We start from the raw sequence: 19,622 nt of genomic DNA on the forward strand, positions 1-19,622 counted from the left end.
CGCCCTCGGCTACCCGCGTCCCCCCTCGATTCCCTCTGCTTCCCCACCATTTGCAATGGGAGTGCCTCTTCTATCGGCCTCCCTTCGCCCTTCTCGGTAGCGGTTTGAACGGCCCTGTGCTTCAGCCTGACCGCCATGGCTCTAGTCGGTGGCTTCCCTTCTCTGACAGCCGGGCGTGAGGTGGGGGCTGAGTAAAAGGGATGTGGTAGGGCAACGGCGTCTTGCAGGCGTGGGTCGTTTTTGCCTTGCAGCGAGTTCTTGTGCCGTTTGGAGCTCTTTTGTCTTAGCTGGTGATGGGGAGTGAAGGCGAGAGGCGAAGCCGGCCTTTGTTGGCTGCAACAGTTGCAGCGTCTCAGCCTGATAGTGGTGCTGGGGGGCTCGAAGGTAGCTCAGACCCTTTCAGATCTATTCCGATAGGATGCCGTTCTTCAGTAAAACTTTTGGCAGCGGAAGACATGTGACCAGAACTGCAGCAGTTGTAAGGCACCCAAAAATGAAACGTTAAAAAAACCTAAGACTTGAAGTGAATGGATCTCTCTTTTTTTGTTTCTGTGAAATTAACAGTGTGATGTTACTTGACAATAGCATGCCTACCTAAGACAGTAATACCAACTGTTCTGCAGTAAGGGGTTTCAAAACACATGAACTGTATTTTTAAAGTATGCACATTGCTGAAGCATGGAATAGGGGTTCTCAAAGCCAGCTACAGTGTTGAACTGATTGTGAGGCAACCAGCTGTCATTCTTTTTTACCTATATAAATTGGATAGGTTCATTGACTTTATGTCAGCCACTTCATAAAATAGATCTAAAATACTTGAATTGGGTGGGAGAGACTTTGCACTGGTAAGCTATATTAGGTACCTGCTATTTTTGTAGCTGACAGGAGTCCATCATTTTATGAAGACATTTAATCTCCTTTACATTAAAAATCGTAGAAGCAAGCTGGTTTTTTCTTTTTTTTTGTTGTTGGTTTGTGTTAGCGTAGTTCTGCATCAGAAAGTGCAAGGCAGGGGTGTGGCATTTTTCGATGTAAAATTAATAAAGTATTTTTTTTTCTGTTTTGCTTTGTGAAATGCTGAGACCAGGACAAAGTGCCTTTTTGTTTTTAATTATCATCCTTTTAAACAACTCTGTCCTACATAACTTTTCATAAGCATGTACAGTAGATGCTGAGTTAATACAGTATGGACATGTATTTGACTTTAGTAGTCTACCCATCACTGTTAAGATCCATTCAGTGGTGTATTCAGCATATTCATAAAAACCCTTGAAAAAGTATATTTGTTACCATACCAAAACAAAGGCCTTTATAGACACCAGGGAAATATATATCAAAATGTCTAGGAAGGTGTATCTTCGTTTTTTATTTTGTGTTTTTAGTCAGGGTTATTGGAAGAAGTAATTGTATTTACTGACATGGTAATTCTGTAGATGGTTATTCTATGCAGTTAGTCTTAAAATAATTTACATAAAATTTTATTATTTTATTCATTTGAAGTTTTTTTTATTGTAGACTGGATTTATGGAGATGTCTCAAGCATATGGCCTTAGAGTGGATTGTTTGGCTGCTGGTAGCTTGTTTCCATGTTTTTTTTGATATGTGCCTTGAAACAGTCTTGTTTCTTGAGATACTTTTTGTAAAGTGGCCTTTTAGTTTGTTCACACTTTTTTTGTTTGCAGCCTACTGTCATATGCAGTCTTTACTTTTTTTCTTTGAATAATGTCCACAACCAGTTTTTAATTTCACACTTACATTTTTTTCTTTGTAGTAGACAAATGCTGCCAGTTAAGATTTCTGTAACTTCTCTTAATTGATTTGTGCTTTTTTTTTTACTTACAGTTTGCCTTTTGCTCTTCTTAAATGACTCTTTTACACATTAAGCAAGAAGAAGAAAAATGCTTTCTAAGTGGTTTTTGTGTGTTTTTTTTTTTTTCTCGCCTGTCTTCTGCACCTCTTCTCTATCCTTTTATTGTTTTGTGCTTGTGTGGTTCTTCAGTTCTCATTTATTTCTACTTCTGTGCATCTAATGTATTCTTTCTTTTCTTGAGTATATAGAGCTAGAAGCTGCTTATAATCCTTAATTTAGCTTGGAATGTGTTCTGTTTCCCATGTCCCCTTTGCCCCTCCTCTGTTGTTTTGAGATTTATTTTCTACCTTCCTTGTGTTCTGAGCAATTGAAGTGTATTATTGTTTCCTCTGGCTAGATGGATTTTGGTACTAATTACAAAATATTTCTCTGTTAATTTTAGAAATTTAGACAGCTTCTAGCCTTTCTAGTTGTGTTTCTGTGACTCAGTCATATAAGAATTCTTTCTCATTCTCTGCATAAATACCATGCAAGTTATTTCTGTATCCTAGTACAGGATCTATTTTAGAAAATTGAAGACTGCTGCTGATAGAACTTGGAGGACACCCTCAGACTGCCAACTTTTCATCACTATTTCAGGGTTTTTTTGGCATTCCCAGACAGGTGTTCTATTTTTAGAACTGTATTACTGAAGTGCAAAAAAAAAGTCCAGGCTGGGAATACTATATAAACAATGTTTGTTCAATAATACTGTAATACCCAACCTTCTGATGTGTTTTATACAAATGCTTTGTGATCCATACTTGTAAGGGATAACAAGGTGGTATTGAAGTGCCTCAACAAAACACATTGAAACTATCTAAAAAGTAGGCAAGGGGAAGAAGAGAAGTTGGGTTAGTTATGGCCTTTTGTATGTTGAGGGCACATAGATGCTATCACAAAAATGAAATGCCTACACTACCAAAATAAGCATGAGTTTTACAATAAACTTAAAAAAAAACCCCAACAAAATCTCTGCCTAGAGATGTGTAGAAATGAACTGCCTTTATTTTTTTCAGGTCATTAATTCTTGGAATCTGTTTTAGGTTTTTAGAAGTCATTGACCTAGCTGTATACAAACTTTAGTGTCAGTTTTGTAGCAAAGTTCTTCCAATACTGACATTATAAAAACCAGTTGTGGGCTTTATTTGCACTTGGTAGTATTGATTCTAGTAGAGACATCATGGTGAAATTAATCTGACAACTAATGAAATCCACAAAGAGATTTTTAAATGACCTTTCATGTGTACATTTATATAGTACTTTTGCTCAGTCTTCAGTTAATGCTATTTTGGGACTTTAAATGGGGAGCTGTAATTTACAGTTTTTAACATAGACTCTTCTGTTGGATGTTTCCATCCAAAAGAGCTGTTTTGTTAGCCACTGTGGTTGTCTCACAGATGAGCATGACATTTATTTCTCTTTTTGCTGTTTGGAATAAGTATCATGTTTGATATTTCAACAGTAAATCAATTTCAGTTGCCAAGGAGTAAGGTTTCTTGATCTGACATAGTGGATAGCCTGAGCATTTGAATATGTATAAGTGTATATTCTGTTAGGCTAAGCAGGATGGTAATTTGCCTGTTAAGAAGCTGACAGCAATGAGAAGTTAATGTCTTGTCCTGGCTGCTGGGATATGGAGAAGAATCCAGTGGATGCTGTATCAGAGCATCTGGTTTGAGAGACACTGGTAGTGTGGTCTGAAACTTCAAATGCTCTACAGAGCTTCTGTGACCTTTCCCTGTCAGGGAAGGTCAGGGGAAAATAAATTTAAGCCACTTCTGCTTATTGAATGTATCCTACATTTTCTTGGCAAAAAGCCAGTTTTAGGTGAAGGAAACTCTAGCTTGTACCAAGCAACCAGGAAAACCCCATGCCAAGCTCAACTCAGGAATGTCCTCCTCCCTTCTCTCTTGATTTTTTTTTTTTTTTTTTTTTGTTATGTTACAGAGGAGGTCCAGGGATCTTTCCTGGGATTTCAAGCAGATGCAAAAAGACATTTGCATCTACATTTGTAAAAGGGCATAGCTTCAGAGCTGACTGTACTGGCTGGGGAGAGCTTGGTTTTTCTCACAAATGTTTTGCAAGCTTCCTGGTTTGGTTTTTTTTGTTTGTTTGTTTTGATATCTGACATTCACTGTAGCTGGTTTTGGGTGTAAATGTTTTCCTTTTTCCCATTCCTTCCTCCTGTCCAATCATGCCCTGACTGTTCTGGTGTCTGTTTCAGACAAGCAGCAAAGTGAGGCTGACATTAATTAGCTGTTTACAGTTACCAGACACAATATAAATTTTGCTGCTAAAGTTATATAATGCAAACAACATTTGGCATTGTGCTGTTTCTTTTCTCTGATGGGCCCTCTCAGTTTCTGAACAGCTATGCTTTTTAGGTTCTGAAAGCTTCTGTGATTGGAAGGATGGGTTTTTCACTGTGTCTATGCGCAGACTGTATAGGAATTAAAATTATAGGTCTAATAACTGAAATCTCCTTATCCTGCCTTTAATCTCTACAGATTTTTAGTATGAAAGCAATATTAAAATATTAGGCATCTTTTAAATGAATATACTGATTTTATTGTTTGCAAGCACTCAGTTATTTTGGAAGAGTGGAGAGAACACACAACTGTAGAAGGATATGAATTAAGTGGTCCCCCCCTCCAGTTTTGTATACTTGTTGCCAGGGTCCTGTTTATCTTGTGACTGGCAATTGTTTTTCTTGGAAAACCTGTAGTTTAATTAGAACGGATGGATGTTGTATCTTGTCCACAGGGCACAAAGGAAACATGTTTTCAGGAAAATGAAGGGGAAGAATATTAAAGCAGAAAGCCCTGGCAAATGTGTTTCTGAATCTGGAGAGAAAATGGCTGTGTAGTTCTTGGAAAAGATTTGTTCATATAGTACCCAGATGGTTCACTGGCTTTCTCTTAGGAAAAAAAAAAGAGTTTCTGTTGTTTAGAAGTTTTTTATTTTGAAGATGCAAATTGGCTTTGTTTTGATTCATTTTGGTGAAAAAGTAATATAGTAGTATAAGCAGTAATATGTAAGGTCAATCTATATGGCTTTGAAACATGGATCTTCAAATACCACCATTCCATGATCTAACTTAGAGAAATTCTGCACTCATTGTTTCTAATTACATGAGGTATTTTTTTTTTTAAGTGAGTTATTGAAGGATTTTGGGAATTGATGTATTGAGAAAGAATACCTCTGCACATCTTTTATCTATTTGCTGTTGTGTGTCATGTATCTGCATTTAGTTGGGTATAAATACAGGATTCCTGAAGAATTTTGGCTGAGCTGTGCAAATTCTGGCTTTCCTCACTACTTGTACATAAGCTGTTTTCTGGAGGGAGTTCCTGTGGCTTTCAGTTTCTTCCTGACTGATTCAGGAAAGCTCTCTCTTCAAGTGAATGGCCTGCAGGAACAACAGTCTTGTAATCTGGACAAGATCTTTTACAGAGAAAATACATTTTGCATCAGCCAGCAATGTATTATGCTGGCTTCACTGCCTTCTCAAATTGGGATCAGCCTGTTAGCTCTTCTACATCTTTCTAGAAGTATAATTTTGTTTTAAAGAATATCTTATGATGATTCATCAGGCCTGCTTATAATTTCATAATTCTCTTCTGATTAGTAAATACATTTTTCAATTTGTTGGCTGTTTAGAACCAGCCTAGCTTGCGGTATGCTTGGTTTACATAGGAAAATCCTACCACAATAGCTTTTCCAACCAAAGCAGTTTCCTTGAGGAACTGCTCTGTAATTGAATGTCTGCTGACCATTTATTTCAGAATAATTCATGTTTGCAAAACAAGGAAAGAAAAAAAAATCTTGTTGCTCTTTAGTTATAGCATGCTGAACTCTTCCAGGATAGCTACTGCTGAGAACTTATTTTCAGAGCACCTATCTGGCTAATATTCGTATGGATGAGACCCCAGCAAAAATGCATTAGCTTATATTTCCCAATTATAGAATTAAAATTTAGTAAACCATATATGTATGTATTGCTAAGAGCATGATTTAGCCATCAAAACTTTTGTAATTCTTGTATGACAGAAACTGCAAAATTGCCACTGTTCTGCCAGATGTCAAAGTAGATGCATTGCTTTTCTTAAGATAATTCTTTAGGAATTATGATGTCTTATTTAGAAATCGCTCCTACTTTGCAGTTTCTTACTGTCATTCTTAAAAGTTTGTTATTGTTATGCCACTGAAAAGGTCATAGGGAATACTGATATCACTGCCTCTTTATTTTCTTGTGCTGTCCTGCAGTAAATCTGTATTGTGTTGCAGTTCTTTGCAGTTTTTTCCTATTTGATCAGATAATAAAAAAATTATCAGTTTGTCCTATCAAAAGCAACAAACAAAGTTTACACTCCTTTCAACCAATTTTCTTGTTAGAGGTTCCTCAGGATTTTATTGGACATGTGTCCTTATAAAGATTTTTTTTCCACAGATGATTTATTTTAGAGTGGCTCCACAAAGCAATTGTGAAGTCTAAAGACAGACAGAAGGAAGGCAGCAGATTCTTGTAAGATTATTTTAGTAGTACTTCAAATATGCAACAATCAACAATCTGAGCAAATGACTGTAAAAAATCACATAGTTCTTGTGCATCGAGACTCCAGGTGAGTTCTTGCTGCATGGACTTTGTAAGAATACGAGCAGACTTAGACTTATTTATTGAGCTGGTTGGTGGGATCCAGTTGAGTAAGAAGACAGTGAAGCTCAAGAGCCATGGCATGCCTTTGACAACCACACTGGAGCACAAAACAGTAGTCCATACAAATGCTCAGAAAAATGAATAGACGTGTAAGAAGAGCAGTGTGGAGGGAGTTCATGACTGAGTGTTGATGCAGAAAACTCGTGCAAGAGGTACAAGTGAGGACAAGCTCATTCAAGGATATAAAAATACTGCCTGCATATGCAGAGATGGTATTCAGAAAGCCAACATTCCACCAGAGTTGAAACTGGAAAGGGACCTCAAAGGCAACGAGAAGAACTTCTAGCACTGCATCAGCAGTTAAAGAAGAAACAAGAGAAACAAGGGAAATACGGGCTTGCTGCTGACTGTGACAGGTGGTTTAATGACAGTGAATATGGACATGGCTGAGGTACTTGGTGCTTTCTTTGTCTTGGTCTTCATCAGCAGGGTCTTCTAGGCCTTTGTACCTATAGGCGGGGCTCAAAGTGGAGGGTAACTATCAACAGTGGAAGAGGAGATCAGGGTTCTCTTTTGGATATGGAGAAGGCATCTTTGCATGCTGTTGGGCATAGGGCACAAGTCTTGTAAAATTAGGAATGGTATTGAGAACTCGGAAGTAAAATAACAAAACCAGTGAAGTAAATGTTTTTGATGAATGTGAATGGTTGTTCAAAATTTGCAATACACAGTCTCTTCCTTTTGGCCTGTCAACAACCCTGAAATGTTTCTGAAAGTAACATCTCCTACTGTTAAAGAAGCTGAACAATTATAAAGTTTTTCACTGTTGTCTGCTGCTTCTGAATTCCTGAAAAATGTGGTTAGTAATACAGCTTATAAGAGTTAGCCTAATGGATGATGGAAGTGAATGCCTTTTGATGCTTAGGAAGTGCACACAGTTGAAATATGCAGGGACAAGTAAATAACAAATGAAGGATAAGGAGGCAGAAGCAAGATCATTAGGATTGTTAAACAGTAGAGATGCTGGCTTTTTGGAGTGGATCACTTAGTTCTTACAGTTCATAGAGTTCTTACAGATTTCAGCTTTTTAATTTGTGACACTAAGTGCTCAATTGTTTCCTTTTTACTCTGCTCTTCATCTTTGATTGTTCTAAATTAACCTGAAGATGATGTTGACAGTGATGAAAATGTAACTATTAAGGAGGCAGTGAGAAACCTGATCAAATTTACATCATATTTACTGTCAGTGTGTATTAAGTCCCTGTGTGCATCATCTCTTCTTCTGGGAATAAATGGTTTTACCATCCATCAAACCCAGGTGCTTATCTGTGAGACTGATGATGGTTAACAGAACAGAGTGTTAAAACACAGCAATGGAAGTTTGACAAAGAAGCAACAGGCAGCAAGGTGTTGCTGTATTTGCTCTTTTTTTTCTGAGCAATCTATATAAAGTTCCTCTAGATATCACAGCTTATAGATATTTCAGATTAGGAGCAGATGTCGATCCAGAGGAAAACCTGACTGTACTGCCACAAAAGATTAGAATTTGTTAATGCTTTTCTGAACTTGTCATGAAATGAGTTTATGCATTTCAATCCGTGCTTAAAATCATGACGAGTATTCCAATGAGATGATAAAACAAGTGTGATGCTGCTGCAGACTTATTCCTACAAATTCTGTGGTACCTTTGGTCATCAGTATTAGTCTCTGTCTACATCTCTTGTATGAAGGACTGATTGAATGGATTTGTATTCTGAACAGACCCCATATCCCTCACTTCCCTCCACTGACAGAAAAAGGTCAGCTTTGTGTTTCCTTACCATGTTTCCAGAAAATTCTTGGTAATGGACGTGCGTGGGACCTAAATTAAGGAGTGCGTCATTAGATACTGTATTATGTTCCAAGAACAGATTGCTTTAATAAGGGAATGTAATGCAATTTGAAATAAATTTTCCTGATTTGTGGAGTACTGTAGTGTCTCATCTAATGCATGACTTTATATATGCAAAGGATCTGGATTGTTCTTTTTACATCCAGAGATAACTCTGGGAGTGTTTTAGTTCCCTGTGTAGTCTGGTGTGTGCTCATCTCAGCTTCGTGCAATACCACTTATTTGGAAAGACCAAACAATGAGCAGTAGTGTGCAGCAACTTGTCCTGTGGATTTTTGGTTTCCTCTCTTTATGAGTTTCTTGGTAAGGATTTAAGCTATTACTGTCCCTTCTCTACTTGGATTGTATGTTCAAGAGAAGGCACTTCGTCTAAGTCTTGCCTCCAGCCCTTTGAGACTGACTGACTGAACGATCACTCAATCTTGCTCAAGAGATTTTAAAAATGTTTTTAATAAATGAAACCCTGGTGGTTTTGTGGGTTTTTTTTCATTTTTTCCCCAATGCAGCTGATGAACCTTTATCAGATGTCATCTTTTTGAGCAGTGAGACTGAGTGATCGTTCTATTCATGTGTAAGAAATCTTGCTCAAGAGATTTTAAAAATGTTTTTAATAAATGAAACCCTGGTGGTTTTGTGGGTTTTTTTTCATTTTTTCCCCAATGCAGCTGATGAACCTTTATCAGATGTCATCTTTTTGAGCAGACATTTTGCTTGCTTTAAATTATGAAGTTTGTTAGGAAGTGGTTTGGTTTTTGTCACTCTGAAATTTCTGTTTTTTTCACATTCCATAATATCAGTAATTCTTCAGAAGTGTGCTACAATGGAGCTCTCTTAGGAGGGCTTTCAGAGCTAGTTTGTGCTTTGGCCAGTTTGTTTTTCAGTTACTCTTTGGTAAGATTTCAGTGCCCAATGTCCTGTCATAAGCTCCTTTCATGGAAGGTGCCCCAAGTTGATTGGAGAAGGTCAGCTAAAGAAGATGATTATTAATTACTTTTTCGGGGAGTCTTTTGAAGCAAAAAAAAAATCTTCATAAGGCTATCTTTCTGTTTCCTATGACCCTGTCCTTCTCCCTACACTTTTTAGACAGTTGACCTCACTGCTGTTGACCTCACTGTAACTTAGATTTACCTTGAAAAATAGACACAATCTGCGTTGGTTTGTTATTCACTATTGAGACAAATGATGTTGATAAACCAGCATTTCTCTGTGCCATAAAGCATAGTTATAAAATAAAGTGATAGAAGAAAAGGTCTCTTTCATTTGTTGTCATTGTTCAAGCTTTCTAGGGGTTTGATCTTATATTTTAATATTTATTTTGTGCTTCCGTGTACAGGTCCTATTTTAATAGGTTGTAATGCACTAATGTAATATGTTCCTGTCTTACCTTACTACACCGGTAGAAATGTGCTGTCTGATAGTGCTGTGTCGCTTGATCTCTGCTGATTTATTTTTCATTTTTAGAAAAGTCACCTAAGATGTCACTAAATGTATGATATTTTAAAGGTATTAAACACTGCTTTTATTTCACGTTATCTGAAGTCATGTACTTGTTTTATGATTTACTTGATGTCTTGAACCTGTTCTTTCAGAACTGGTAAGCTGAATTGAGGTTTCGTAGCAGTAATGCCCTTTCTAGCTGTCAGAAGCATCTGCTTTTATTTCTTTGGCATTTTTTTTTAACAGGATTGTTTGGTAGTAGCATTAGCATAGAAACATATCCTAGCCGAGGGCAGTAATTGTCAGAGCAGGTTTTCTCGTGGCATGCCCATGTTGACTTTTCAGCTGCAGAAAACTGGAAGAGTTTAATACACTTCCATTAAAAAGACAAAATCTTATTGGTCAGAGTTTTAAAGAATTATGTTGACCTATCTGGGTCTATTGTTTATTATTAGTTTTAGCATGGTAGTGGTGTTGAATCACTCTTAGAACCCATGTGTTCACAGCTGCTTATTGGACTGTGTGGCCCAATTCTGCATTTTATACAGAAGTGCTGCAGAGCTGGAGAACATTTTAAATGTAGACTCTCAAAGCAAATTTGTAATTTCACAGCCTTTGAGTATTTCACAACTTATTACAGTTTGTTATTACATAGACAATGTTTTCAGTCAGTTCTCTTGTAAATAGGTATAAATATATATATAGGGAGAGAGTGGGAGAGACAGTATAAACCAATGTTTATATTGTTAGAGTATGAAACAATGTCTGTGTTTATGAAGCTGGTGTAATACTTTATAGAAAAACCCCAAACTGTAAGGAGTATAAGAGTATAATATCTTAATGTACTGAAGTGTACATAGTTAATATATTTTTGTATAATGCTCCTGTTAGTATTAACATGGCCAGTCCATGTCAATACTAACAGAAGATTAAATTCCTTAGTCTACAGACATGTTAGAAAATGACATAGTAGAAGACACAGAATTTCCTTCTGAGCATTATAAATAAATTTTTTTCTTTTCCAAAAATGTTTCTGTAGGGACTAATATTTGGGTTAGAAAATGTTAAATAGGATATTATTTTTTCTGAAACCTGTTATGTGTTTAATTTAGCCTCAAGAGATATAAAATACATCTATCTACATGGCTTTTAAGTGTCCCAAGACCGTTACTGGTATATAGGAGGCTTGTGTTCTGTAGTACCCATGCAATGTGATACTACTATGTTAGATGCAGTGAATGTATCAGACGCTCCTTTGGGCACCGTATAGCAGAGGACAGAATACAGCACTATTTATGCGAGTAATAAAGCAAGCTAAAACTAAAATATTATAACATTTTGATGTTTTAAGAAAATCACACAGCTGTATTCCAATTTTCAGAGCAGTGGAAAGAGTTCTGTGTTGGAAAGTCTTGTGGGGAGGGATCTGCTCCCACGAGGTACTGGAGTTGTCACCCGGAGACCCCTTATTCTGCAGCTGGTGCATGTTTCCCCAGAGGATGGTCGGAAAACAGCTGGAGATGAAAATGGTAAGTGTGATCCAAGAGTGTGTTTTCCTTAGTAGGAAAGATACTTCTAATCTTTCTTGTTCATTTGACAGAGAAATCAGTTGTAATCTTAAAACTCAAGTGTGCTTTTTAAAATTTACTTGTAAGGAAACACAGCTGTTGTCATATCTGTTCTGTCCATTTAGCAAATGTCGTGAAGCCAAAGCTTTTGGATATGCAAAATATCTTTCATGTTTTAAGCTTTCCTGTTCTTAGGAAACACTTATGAGGAAAGCAGGCCAAAGAAAGCATTTCAGTTATGGTAATGATTGTCTAGAGTGTAGAGAACATGATTTTCTTGTGTGTGTTTTTCTTCCCCTCCTCTTTTGCTCTATAAATAAGATCTCTCCTTGAGAAGATGAGGATGTGACTTTTTAGAAGGAGGTTAGGAAATAGGTAAGCTCTGGACAGAGTGGAAGGAGGAATGAAAACAAACCTGTAGTAGACGCAAACAGAATTTAATGGGCACATTATGTAGCTTATAGATGCTACCTTACTGGGCTGCACTGAGAGATTCCAAGCACATCAAGAACACCACTTTAAATGTTCTGAATCTGTCTAGTTGGAAGCTTGTGTCTTCTGTAGTGTTTCTGTATTCCTTCAGCAGATCAAGAAAGTAGTATCAGTTGTCCTTTGGGAGTTTGAACGTTCATCCTATACAAACTAGTGCTTTTGATTTTATGAAAGAGCAACAGGGGCATTGTAATTATGTAATTATTATTGTAAGATAAATCTTCTTGGCCTTTTGATTTAGACAGTAAATGTACACAGGCTTTTGATGGCATGATAAACTTGGGGCTACAGTTCTTAATTCTCATGTGCTCAAGTTGTTTGAAATTTATTTCTAGCAATAGTAAGTCAAGGTACCAGAATTTCTTTACAGTATTTCTTTTCATGTAGTATTTATAGGCTTCAGTTATTGAAGAACAGTTAGTAATATTGTGCAGTTTAAAAGGTTTAAGGTCCAATTTTCTGTATTGCCGCAAGCAGAGAACACAATTCCAAATATTAACTGCAAGCCAGGGTGTGCTGGATTGTAGGACAATTCAGGTTGCAAATGATCTCAGGAGGTCTCTAGTCCAAACTCCTCCTCAAAAAAGAGCCGACTCTGAACTCAAGACCAGGTTGCTCAGGGCTTTGTCCAGTTGAGTCTTGAAAACCTCCAAGGATGGAGAATTCAGAGTGTCTTTGGGCAACCTTTTAGAAACGGCACACTTGATCTCTTCAAATGTGGTTTTATGTTACTTGCATTGTGCAATGTATAATTCCTAGTACTTTTCAGAACACTTTGATTCCGAGTTGTAGGATAAAACATGATTTTGTTCTGCTCTGCAACGCTACAGTTGTAAGAGATGGTTTTGTAATTAAGAGTATTCTGACTCAAGACAGAGCCTTTCTATTGTAGGTTGCATTTGATCTGCGGATTCTGTTTTTAAATTTAAAATGGAATAATGATATTATTGGATAAGGATGTTGGGCTAAATTAATGTTTATAAGGCCCATTTAGATCTTTGGAAAATAAATCAATATGTAAGACATACATGTTATAATCTCTTCTTGATGCTCCTTTGAGGGAGACATGGGCTTGTTTGGTAAGAAGAGACAAACGTTTATGGCTTACCAGTTGCATTTGAAATGCCTCTCTTCTCCCTCCAAAATTCAGGCAAATCACAGGCTAAATGGTCTTGTCACTGATCTGGTTTAGTGTATGCACAGATTGTGATGTTACATCTGAGAAGATGCGATCAAGCAGCTTGGAAAGAAAAAAGATGGCAACCTCGTATCCTGGGTATGCCGTCTGACATTGTAATAGGTCACTATACTATTACAGGTCATGGTTTTTGCTTGTTGTGAGTTGGATATTGAGGTAGGGTTGAGTATGTGTCTGGGATTTCCCAGAGGGAAATCTATCCATAGTCTTGAAGAAAAGGATTTTCTCCAGATAAGGGTTTCTTCTTCACAAATTGAGTATCGGAGAACAGGATATCAGTCTTGGCATGCTGCTTTCTGAATATGCTGGTAATGAATTATCTGTGTGCACAGATACTTTATGCAACTGCCTCTTTGTTTTGTGATTTCTGTTTTGTGATCTGTCACCTTTAACCGTCCTAATGCTTTCTCTAGATACGTACTGGTATTACATATAAAGACATCAGTTTAAAAGTAGTAATAGTCTGTGGTTCTTAAGCTTTGATTTTACCTCTGTTTGAGTGTTTGCATCCAGAAAGCTTCCCTGTTTTTAACACAAAGCACTTTGGATTGCTGTGATATTCAATTAAGGATGGAAAAGTGGCCTGTCTTTTATGACTCTGAAGGAAAAAATTGTGCCTCTCCAGTAGCTTCATTTTGACATCTTCTGATGCATGTGAGCTGACAAAGAATATCAGTTCATATCAATTTAGTTTGGTTTGGTGGGTTTTTATTTTTTATTATTTTATTTGAATCTTGGGAGCACATTGGGAAAAAATTTTTTGAGAAAGGATTACAGCCAGACATTTGAACTAACTTCTGATTTTTTAACATGCAACATTAAAGATCATCTCTGCTGTTTCTCAAAGCCACCAATGAGTTATGTCGTACCCTTGTATGGTGGTCATTGCAATAGATCAAAGTTGTCAGAAAATAGCAGAGAGATGAATTTTCCATTAAATATGAAGAAATGCTGTGTTTTCATAACATGATATTTCAAACTGATACATATATTCTACAGAGATGTATGTGGTTTGGTGTGAAGGCAATGTTCCCATTATGCTTTTGCTGTTTATTGTTAGCCTGTAGTGAATCAGCAGCACGTATGGCTTGTTTAATGTGGTGATACCACACGGTAGTGTTCTCATATCAGATTACAAGAGAAGCAGTATTTATGAGAGAACTGGGCCTGGTTTTATGAATTATTAAATTGGTCTTGTAGCTAAGACCTATTCTGATACCTTATCCATTTGTTAGGAAATGGAAAAGAGGGAGGGAACATATGAATGGTCAATTAATAAATGTTTATAGGTTCTCTTTTTTTTTTTTTTTAGTCCAAGATAAGAAGCTGAACATTGTTCAAATCCTGAACAGATAGAATTTATATGGAACACAGAAATAATTAAAACATACCTGTTGCTTGCTAAATCAACAATGTTTTGGCAGCTTTCTGTGCTTTACTTCAAACAGGAGTCCCTTACGCCTACCTCCCAAACAGTGTGGACTGCTTGATTGTACTTAGCTTTGTAGAAGCACTAGAGAAAAAGAGCTTTCACTCAAAAGAGCTTGCCATCTAGTTAGAATCAAGGACAGAAAGATGGTACAACATACAGAAGGGTTTGGAAGACGTGTACATGTTTTTTCACAAGTTGGATTTCTTTTTATTTAAAGACAGAGCTAGGAAAGGATGAGGTGATGGGAGGAAAAAGAGAGTTCAGGTGGTAGTCTGCTGGGTCCAAGAGCTGTGAAGGTATAGGAATTAGAAAGCTAGGAAAACAGTTGAGATTCTTCATGCTTTGCTGATTTATGTCCTTTTTAGTATTTGGGAAGTTGTCATTGTCAGGCTGCAAGAAATCCTCTGTGGTGGAAGCCTTTTATGACTCTAAACATCTTCTTTGTGCTTCCATTATGTTATGAGGAACATTTCTACTGCTTTAGGAAGGGAGAAGAGATATGTGAATAACTGAAGTCAGTTAGCGTTGTACTGTATTTTAGCTTCTTAAAGGAGCATTGCTGTGTAGGAGATAACAGGTGACAATTTGGTGGAGGGCAGTCATGAGAAAAATACTGTAATCATGTCTAGATTTCCAGTATATTAATTAAAGTTTTCAGGTATCACTCCAGGATATCAAAAGCCAGAAAAGCAAATGGACTCTTGCTTTATTTGGGAGATGTTTTTTTTGAAAGGCAGGATCTGTTTGTTCTTAATAGCTGTTGTTTTAATAATTTCTTGTAATCTATAATCCTTCAATTTATAATGACTGAAGTGTCATTTCTGCACACTTTTATCTAGCACTGACTCTTGAATGTAATCAGGTGATTAATTCACCTGAATGTTACCTGAAGTAACATAACCAGGGGAAGACTGATTTACCACTGAAACTAGTGATAAAAAAATGAAAAATGTTCTACAGGTAAACCGGAACACTGGATGTTGTAAGTAGGCTAATTAAAATATTTTCTCCTTGCCTTGAGCATCCTTGCATTTTGAGTAATGCAAATCCTTCCTCCTTTCCTAAAAACTCCTGCATTAAATTAGAGCTATTGGGAAATTTTTCTCAAATATTAAAGGGGTGTCAGTGCAGACTTCCTCAGAAGAGTGGGGCAAGAGTTTCCCCACTGTATAAAATGAAACTTGTAAAAGCTTATGCTTGGACTAGATGAGATTTTCTGTATACCTCAGGAGACTGCATTTATTCTTTAACTTTTTTTCTTCTTCTTTTTTTATGTGCACCAAGGCTGAGGTTAAGACTAAGCTATTTATCGTGGTTTCAGTCTTTTCTTGTGTTATATATAGCAAAGAAAACTTGTGACTTGTTCAAGGTTAAAAAATTTTAAGTCTTATTTGATCCATAGATGTTAACAAGTTAAAATGCCATGTCTTTGACTAGAATGCATCTTTTTTCATATATATTTTAAATAGTTAATAGATTATACTAACAAAATATTTCTTTATACACAGAACTAAGCCTAGTACCTAGCTGCAAGTCCAAGTTCCTATGCCATCACAAAACCAGTTAATTTAAGACTAAAACAGTGTGTCCTAGGAGGACATCATCTCCCTAGGAGGGACGTAACAGGAGAGTGCTTGGTCTGTATCTTTCAAGTGTAATTGTGGCAGTAACTTTTTCTTCCTGGCTTTATGCCTGTCTTTACTTTCTTAGATTCAGTTTTTAAGAGGGGATGAGCAATACAGTCTTAAAGATACTGTAGTTTCTTCCTGTATGTGCAGTTTGCTTTCTTTCCTCTGAACTGTAAATAAACCTGTTTAATAACCTGGAATTAATGAGCCCTTTCATTTTGCACTTATTTTGGAGACTGGTATGTAATTTTGCCTATTTACCAACCAAGGCAAACAGAAGCTGCCTTCTAACAGTGGTTTCTTCGTAGCTCATGTGCCTGCAGAACAGTAAGGATAAAAAGAGTTGGCATTTCAAATTATTTTACTTAATGGATCCAGTCCATCTAAGTATTTCCACTAATGATAAACCTTTGATTTACTCACCTGAGCAAGACATTATAATAACTTCCCAGATGTACTAGTTTTTCCAAACTGATGAATTGATTGTTGATGTGCTACTTACATTATGTGCTAAACAGGCATGTGCCAAAAATGTCTTCATGGGTTTGTTTTGATTCTTGGACTTCCATGATGCTCTACTGGCACCACATAAAAATATAGAGTTGTAAACTCATCAACCCTTCAATAAGAAGTTTTTTTTTTTTTTTGTAATGGGATTTCCATAAATATTTTGAGAAAATTAAAAGAGAAGGGTGATAGCCAATGTTGTCTCTTCTTAAATCTGTCTGAGAACTGCTGTAATTAGTTTTTAAATTGAGCATTAAGAAAGATAGATGCAAAACCTCAGATTTCTTTCCCATACAGTAATATTACTTCCAGTGACTTTAAAAATGTTTCCTTACTCTTTCTCATTCTTGCCCTGAGTAAATGAGGAGAAACATATTTTGCCGAAGTTCAGCTTTGTGTAACCTATTGGTGCTGTTTTCTGTGTTCAGATAAAAATATTGTGAGCCGTTGGAATTAGATGAACAGCAATAAGAAAGTCATCGTCAAGTAAACTTTGTCGTATTGAATATCTGATTAATATCCATAATTTATCAGTGTTTAGTTAAGATCTTTATGCATATTGTTAATATGTTACACATTCTCATCAATAGTAGAATAGCATGCACATCTGTCTGCATGCATTTGTGATCTTTGTAATACAGTCTGGTACTGAAAGTTAATAAAATGCTATATTAAATATTATTAAAAATTTTAAACATCGTTCAATGCTGTTTCTCTTTAACTGCAGACCCTGCTACGTGGAAAAATCCAAGACACCTTTCTAAAGGTTGCCTTTATCCACTTGCTTTTCCTCCCTATGTGCATGCTTATATACACTAACCACCTACATTTCATGCCACTTTATTGTTGATTACACTTTTAGTTTTACACTTTGGCTACTGTGTTGATTGATTATTTTGCTGAGTCTTATGATCTGGTTGCTTTTTGGTTTTCTGACCTTGTTGCATTAGAATGAGATTATTTTTTGCTTTTCTTCTGTGCTGTTGCTGCTTCATAGAATTTCCTGCACTTTAATTCCCAAATCCTTTAAAAAAAAATCTCTATTGATTAGGATCTTGAAATTCAACTTGAGCGAAAAAACTGTTTTGAAAGATGACTTGATGGTAGGTAAGCAGTGTGTTTGCCGAATGGCCAGATTGCTTGTAGACTATTCTAGAGTAGATTGCTGTATCAGGGAGCGGAGGGGAAGTGACCACAAACTGAAAATTTGAAGTGGAACTTATCACTAATGCTTGGAAACCTACTTGTGGAAGTGTGAGTATCTCTCAGTGTGACTCAAACTGCTACCTGCACTCTGAAGCAGGAATTGACAAAACCTCCTTTGCTATTTCTGGGACTGCTCTTGAATAGGCCCCAAGTAATTCTGGACATCAGTGGTGACTGACAAGAGTTAAGATGTTTGGTCTTTGACAGGTTTGGGAAGAGACCATTGTGTTCTCCTAAGACTTCATTGTTATGCAGAATTCTTATGTATTTTCCCTTTGCTTGGTTTTGATTCCACAGGTTTTTTGAACTTTTTCTTTCAGCTGTAACTTGATCTCACTTGCATGGTAAAAGAAAAGATGCTAGAAGCTGGTATTTTTTTTCAGGTTTTTTTAAGCTATTGCTAATAACTTTTTTTTTTCTGTTGCAAGCTGATATTTAATGGACTAGACCATTTCTGAAAAACGGTGGGATAGCCGATTGGCTCAGTCACAGTTAAAAATGTGGATCTTGTGTAAAAGAGAAAAATTAAAGAGAGTAATGAGATGCAGTGTTTAAATAAGCAAAATCATAAGTGTATTTGTACTGAGCTATTTAACATCTAACACTAGAAAGCAGACTAATTTTTCTCTTGTTGCTTTGAGGAAAAGAAAAATCACATTGTAATTTTCAACAAACAGGTTCTGGGAAAAATGTCATTGAAATATCTGCTTCTTCTTCCTCATGTTTCAATTCTTTCTTTTCAGAGATAGATGCTGAAGAGTGGGGTAAATTTCTTCACACCAAAAATAAGGTATGTTTACTGTAATGATGGAGTAGCAATGTCATAAATATGCTATTATATCTATACTTAATTCTATATCTCTTCCTTTGACTTTCCCAAAAAGGAGATTATGCTACCTGCTGTGCTATATGCCAGAGTATTAAGGATTTTCTGTTTTGCTTTTATGAGTGGAAAACTTCTGGAAACATTCTTTTAAACTCAAAGATGGAAAGTTTATTGATGGTTGTCTGTTGTGAGGGTCATTGATTCTGCCAAGTTATTTATCTTAATACTTTATGTGTTATTTTGTTGATTTTTCTTTTTTTGTGTGCAATGGCAAAATTAGAATGGAAATTGTGAAGTATATAATCAAATCATTTCAGTCCACAGAAGAATTGGCTACTTCAGAGATTTATTAGAAAGCTATAAAGAGGAAGGAAGAGCTTAATGCTCTTCAGGGAGGACAAGCAGAAACTGAGATGACCTACAACTTCAGTAAGCAAGCCCAAGCTTAACTATTTCCTTGAAGATCATAATCTTTTTGCTGGCAGAGGAATTATTTAAGTTTTTATTACTTTAAACTGATTTCCTCACTTTCCAGGCAGTGCTAGAAATAGAAGGAAATTTAGAGAGGAATGCAGAGGGAACCTGTGCAAGGGTAGCCCTGTGTTAAGTTATTTTGAATTGATGGAAGGAGTATAGATTTGACAAGAGTGGAAGAACTTTGAAATGAGACTCTGTCTTTGTTCTTTGCTCTTTTCAAGCTGAGAAGAGGTTCAGGCTACATGTTGTTTATTAACTTCAACAGGTTGCAACTAGATTAGAAATGGAATTAAGTATTTGAAATTCTCTTTGGGTGAACACTGTTTTATATCTTGTCTGACATTGATGGGGTAATAAGTGCTTATTAGCCATCTCATATTATTAATTAACAGATTAAATACCAGCATTATGATTTCTCTAGCTTTTAGCAATGATGAATGCTGTTAGCATT

The 19,622-nt window shown here is 36.4% G+C and overlaps 1 protein-coding gene across 1 annotated transcript in view; it reads left to right on the top strand.

Moving 5' to 3' along the window:
• Positions 1 to 418: 418 nt before the first annotated feature.
• DNM1L (dynamin 1-like) overlaps positions 419 to 19,622 on the top strand; it is a gene marked incomplete at its 3' end in the record, with an annotated part of 32,912 nt that continues 13,708 nt past the window's right edge. Inside the window, exons 1-3 of the mRNA XM_010076979.1 lie at positions 419 to 478; positions 11,219 to 11,366; positions 18,612 to 18,658. Of these exons, the coding sequence (XP_010075281.1) occupies positions 419 to 478; positions 11,219 to 11,366; positions 18,612 to 18,658 (255 nt within the window). The remainder of the gene's footprint in view (positions 479 to 11,218; positions 11,367 to 18,611; positions 18,659 to 19,622) is intronic.

This window comes from Pterocles gutturalis, unplaced genomic scaffold (assembly GCF_000699245.1).
Source record: "Pterocles gutturalis isolate BGI_N339 unplaced genomic scaffold, ASM69924v1 scaffold45591, whole genome shotgun sequence".
NCBI classification, from domain to species: domain Eukaryota; kingdom Metazoa; phylum Chordata; class Aves; order Pterocliformes; family Pteroclidae; genus Pterocles; species Pterocles gutturalis.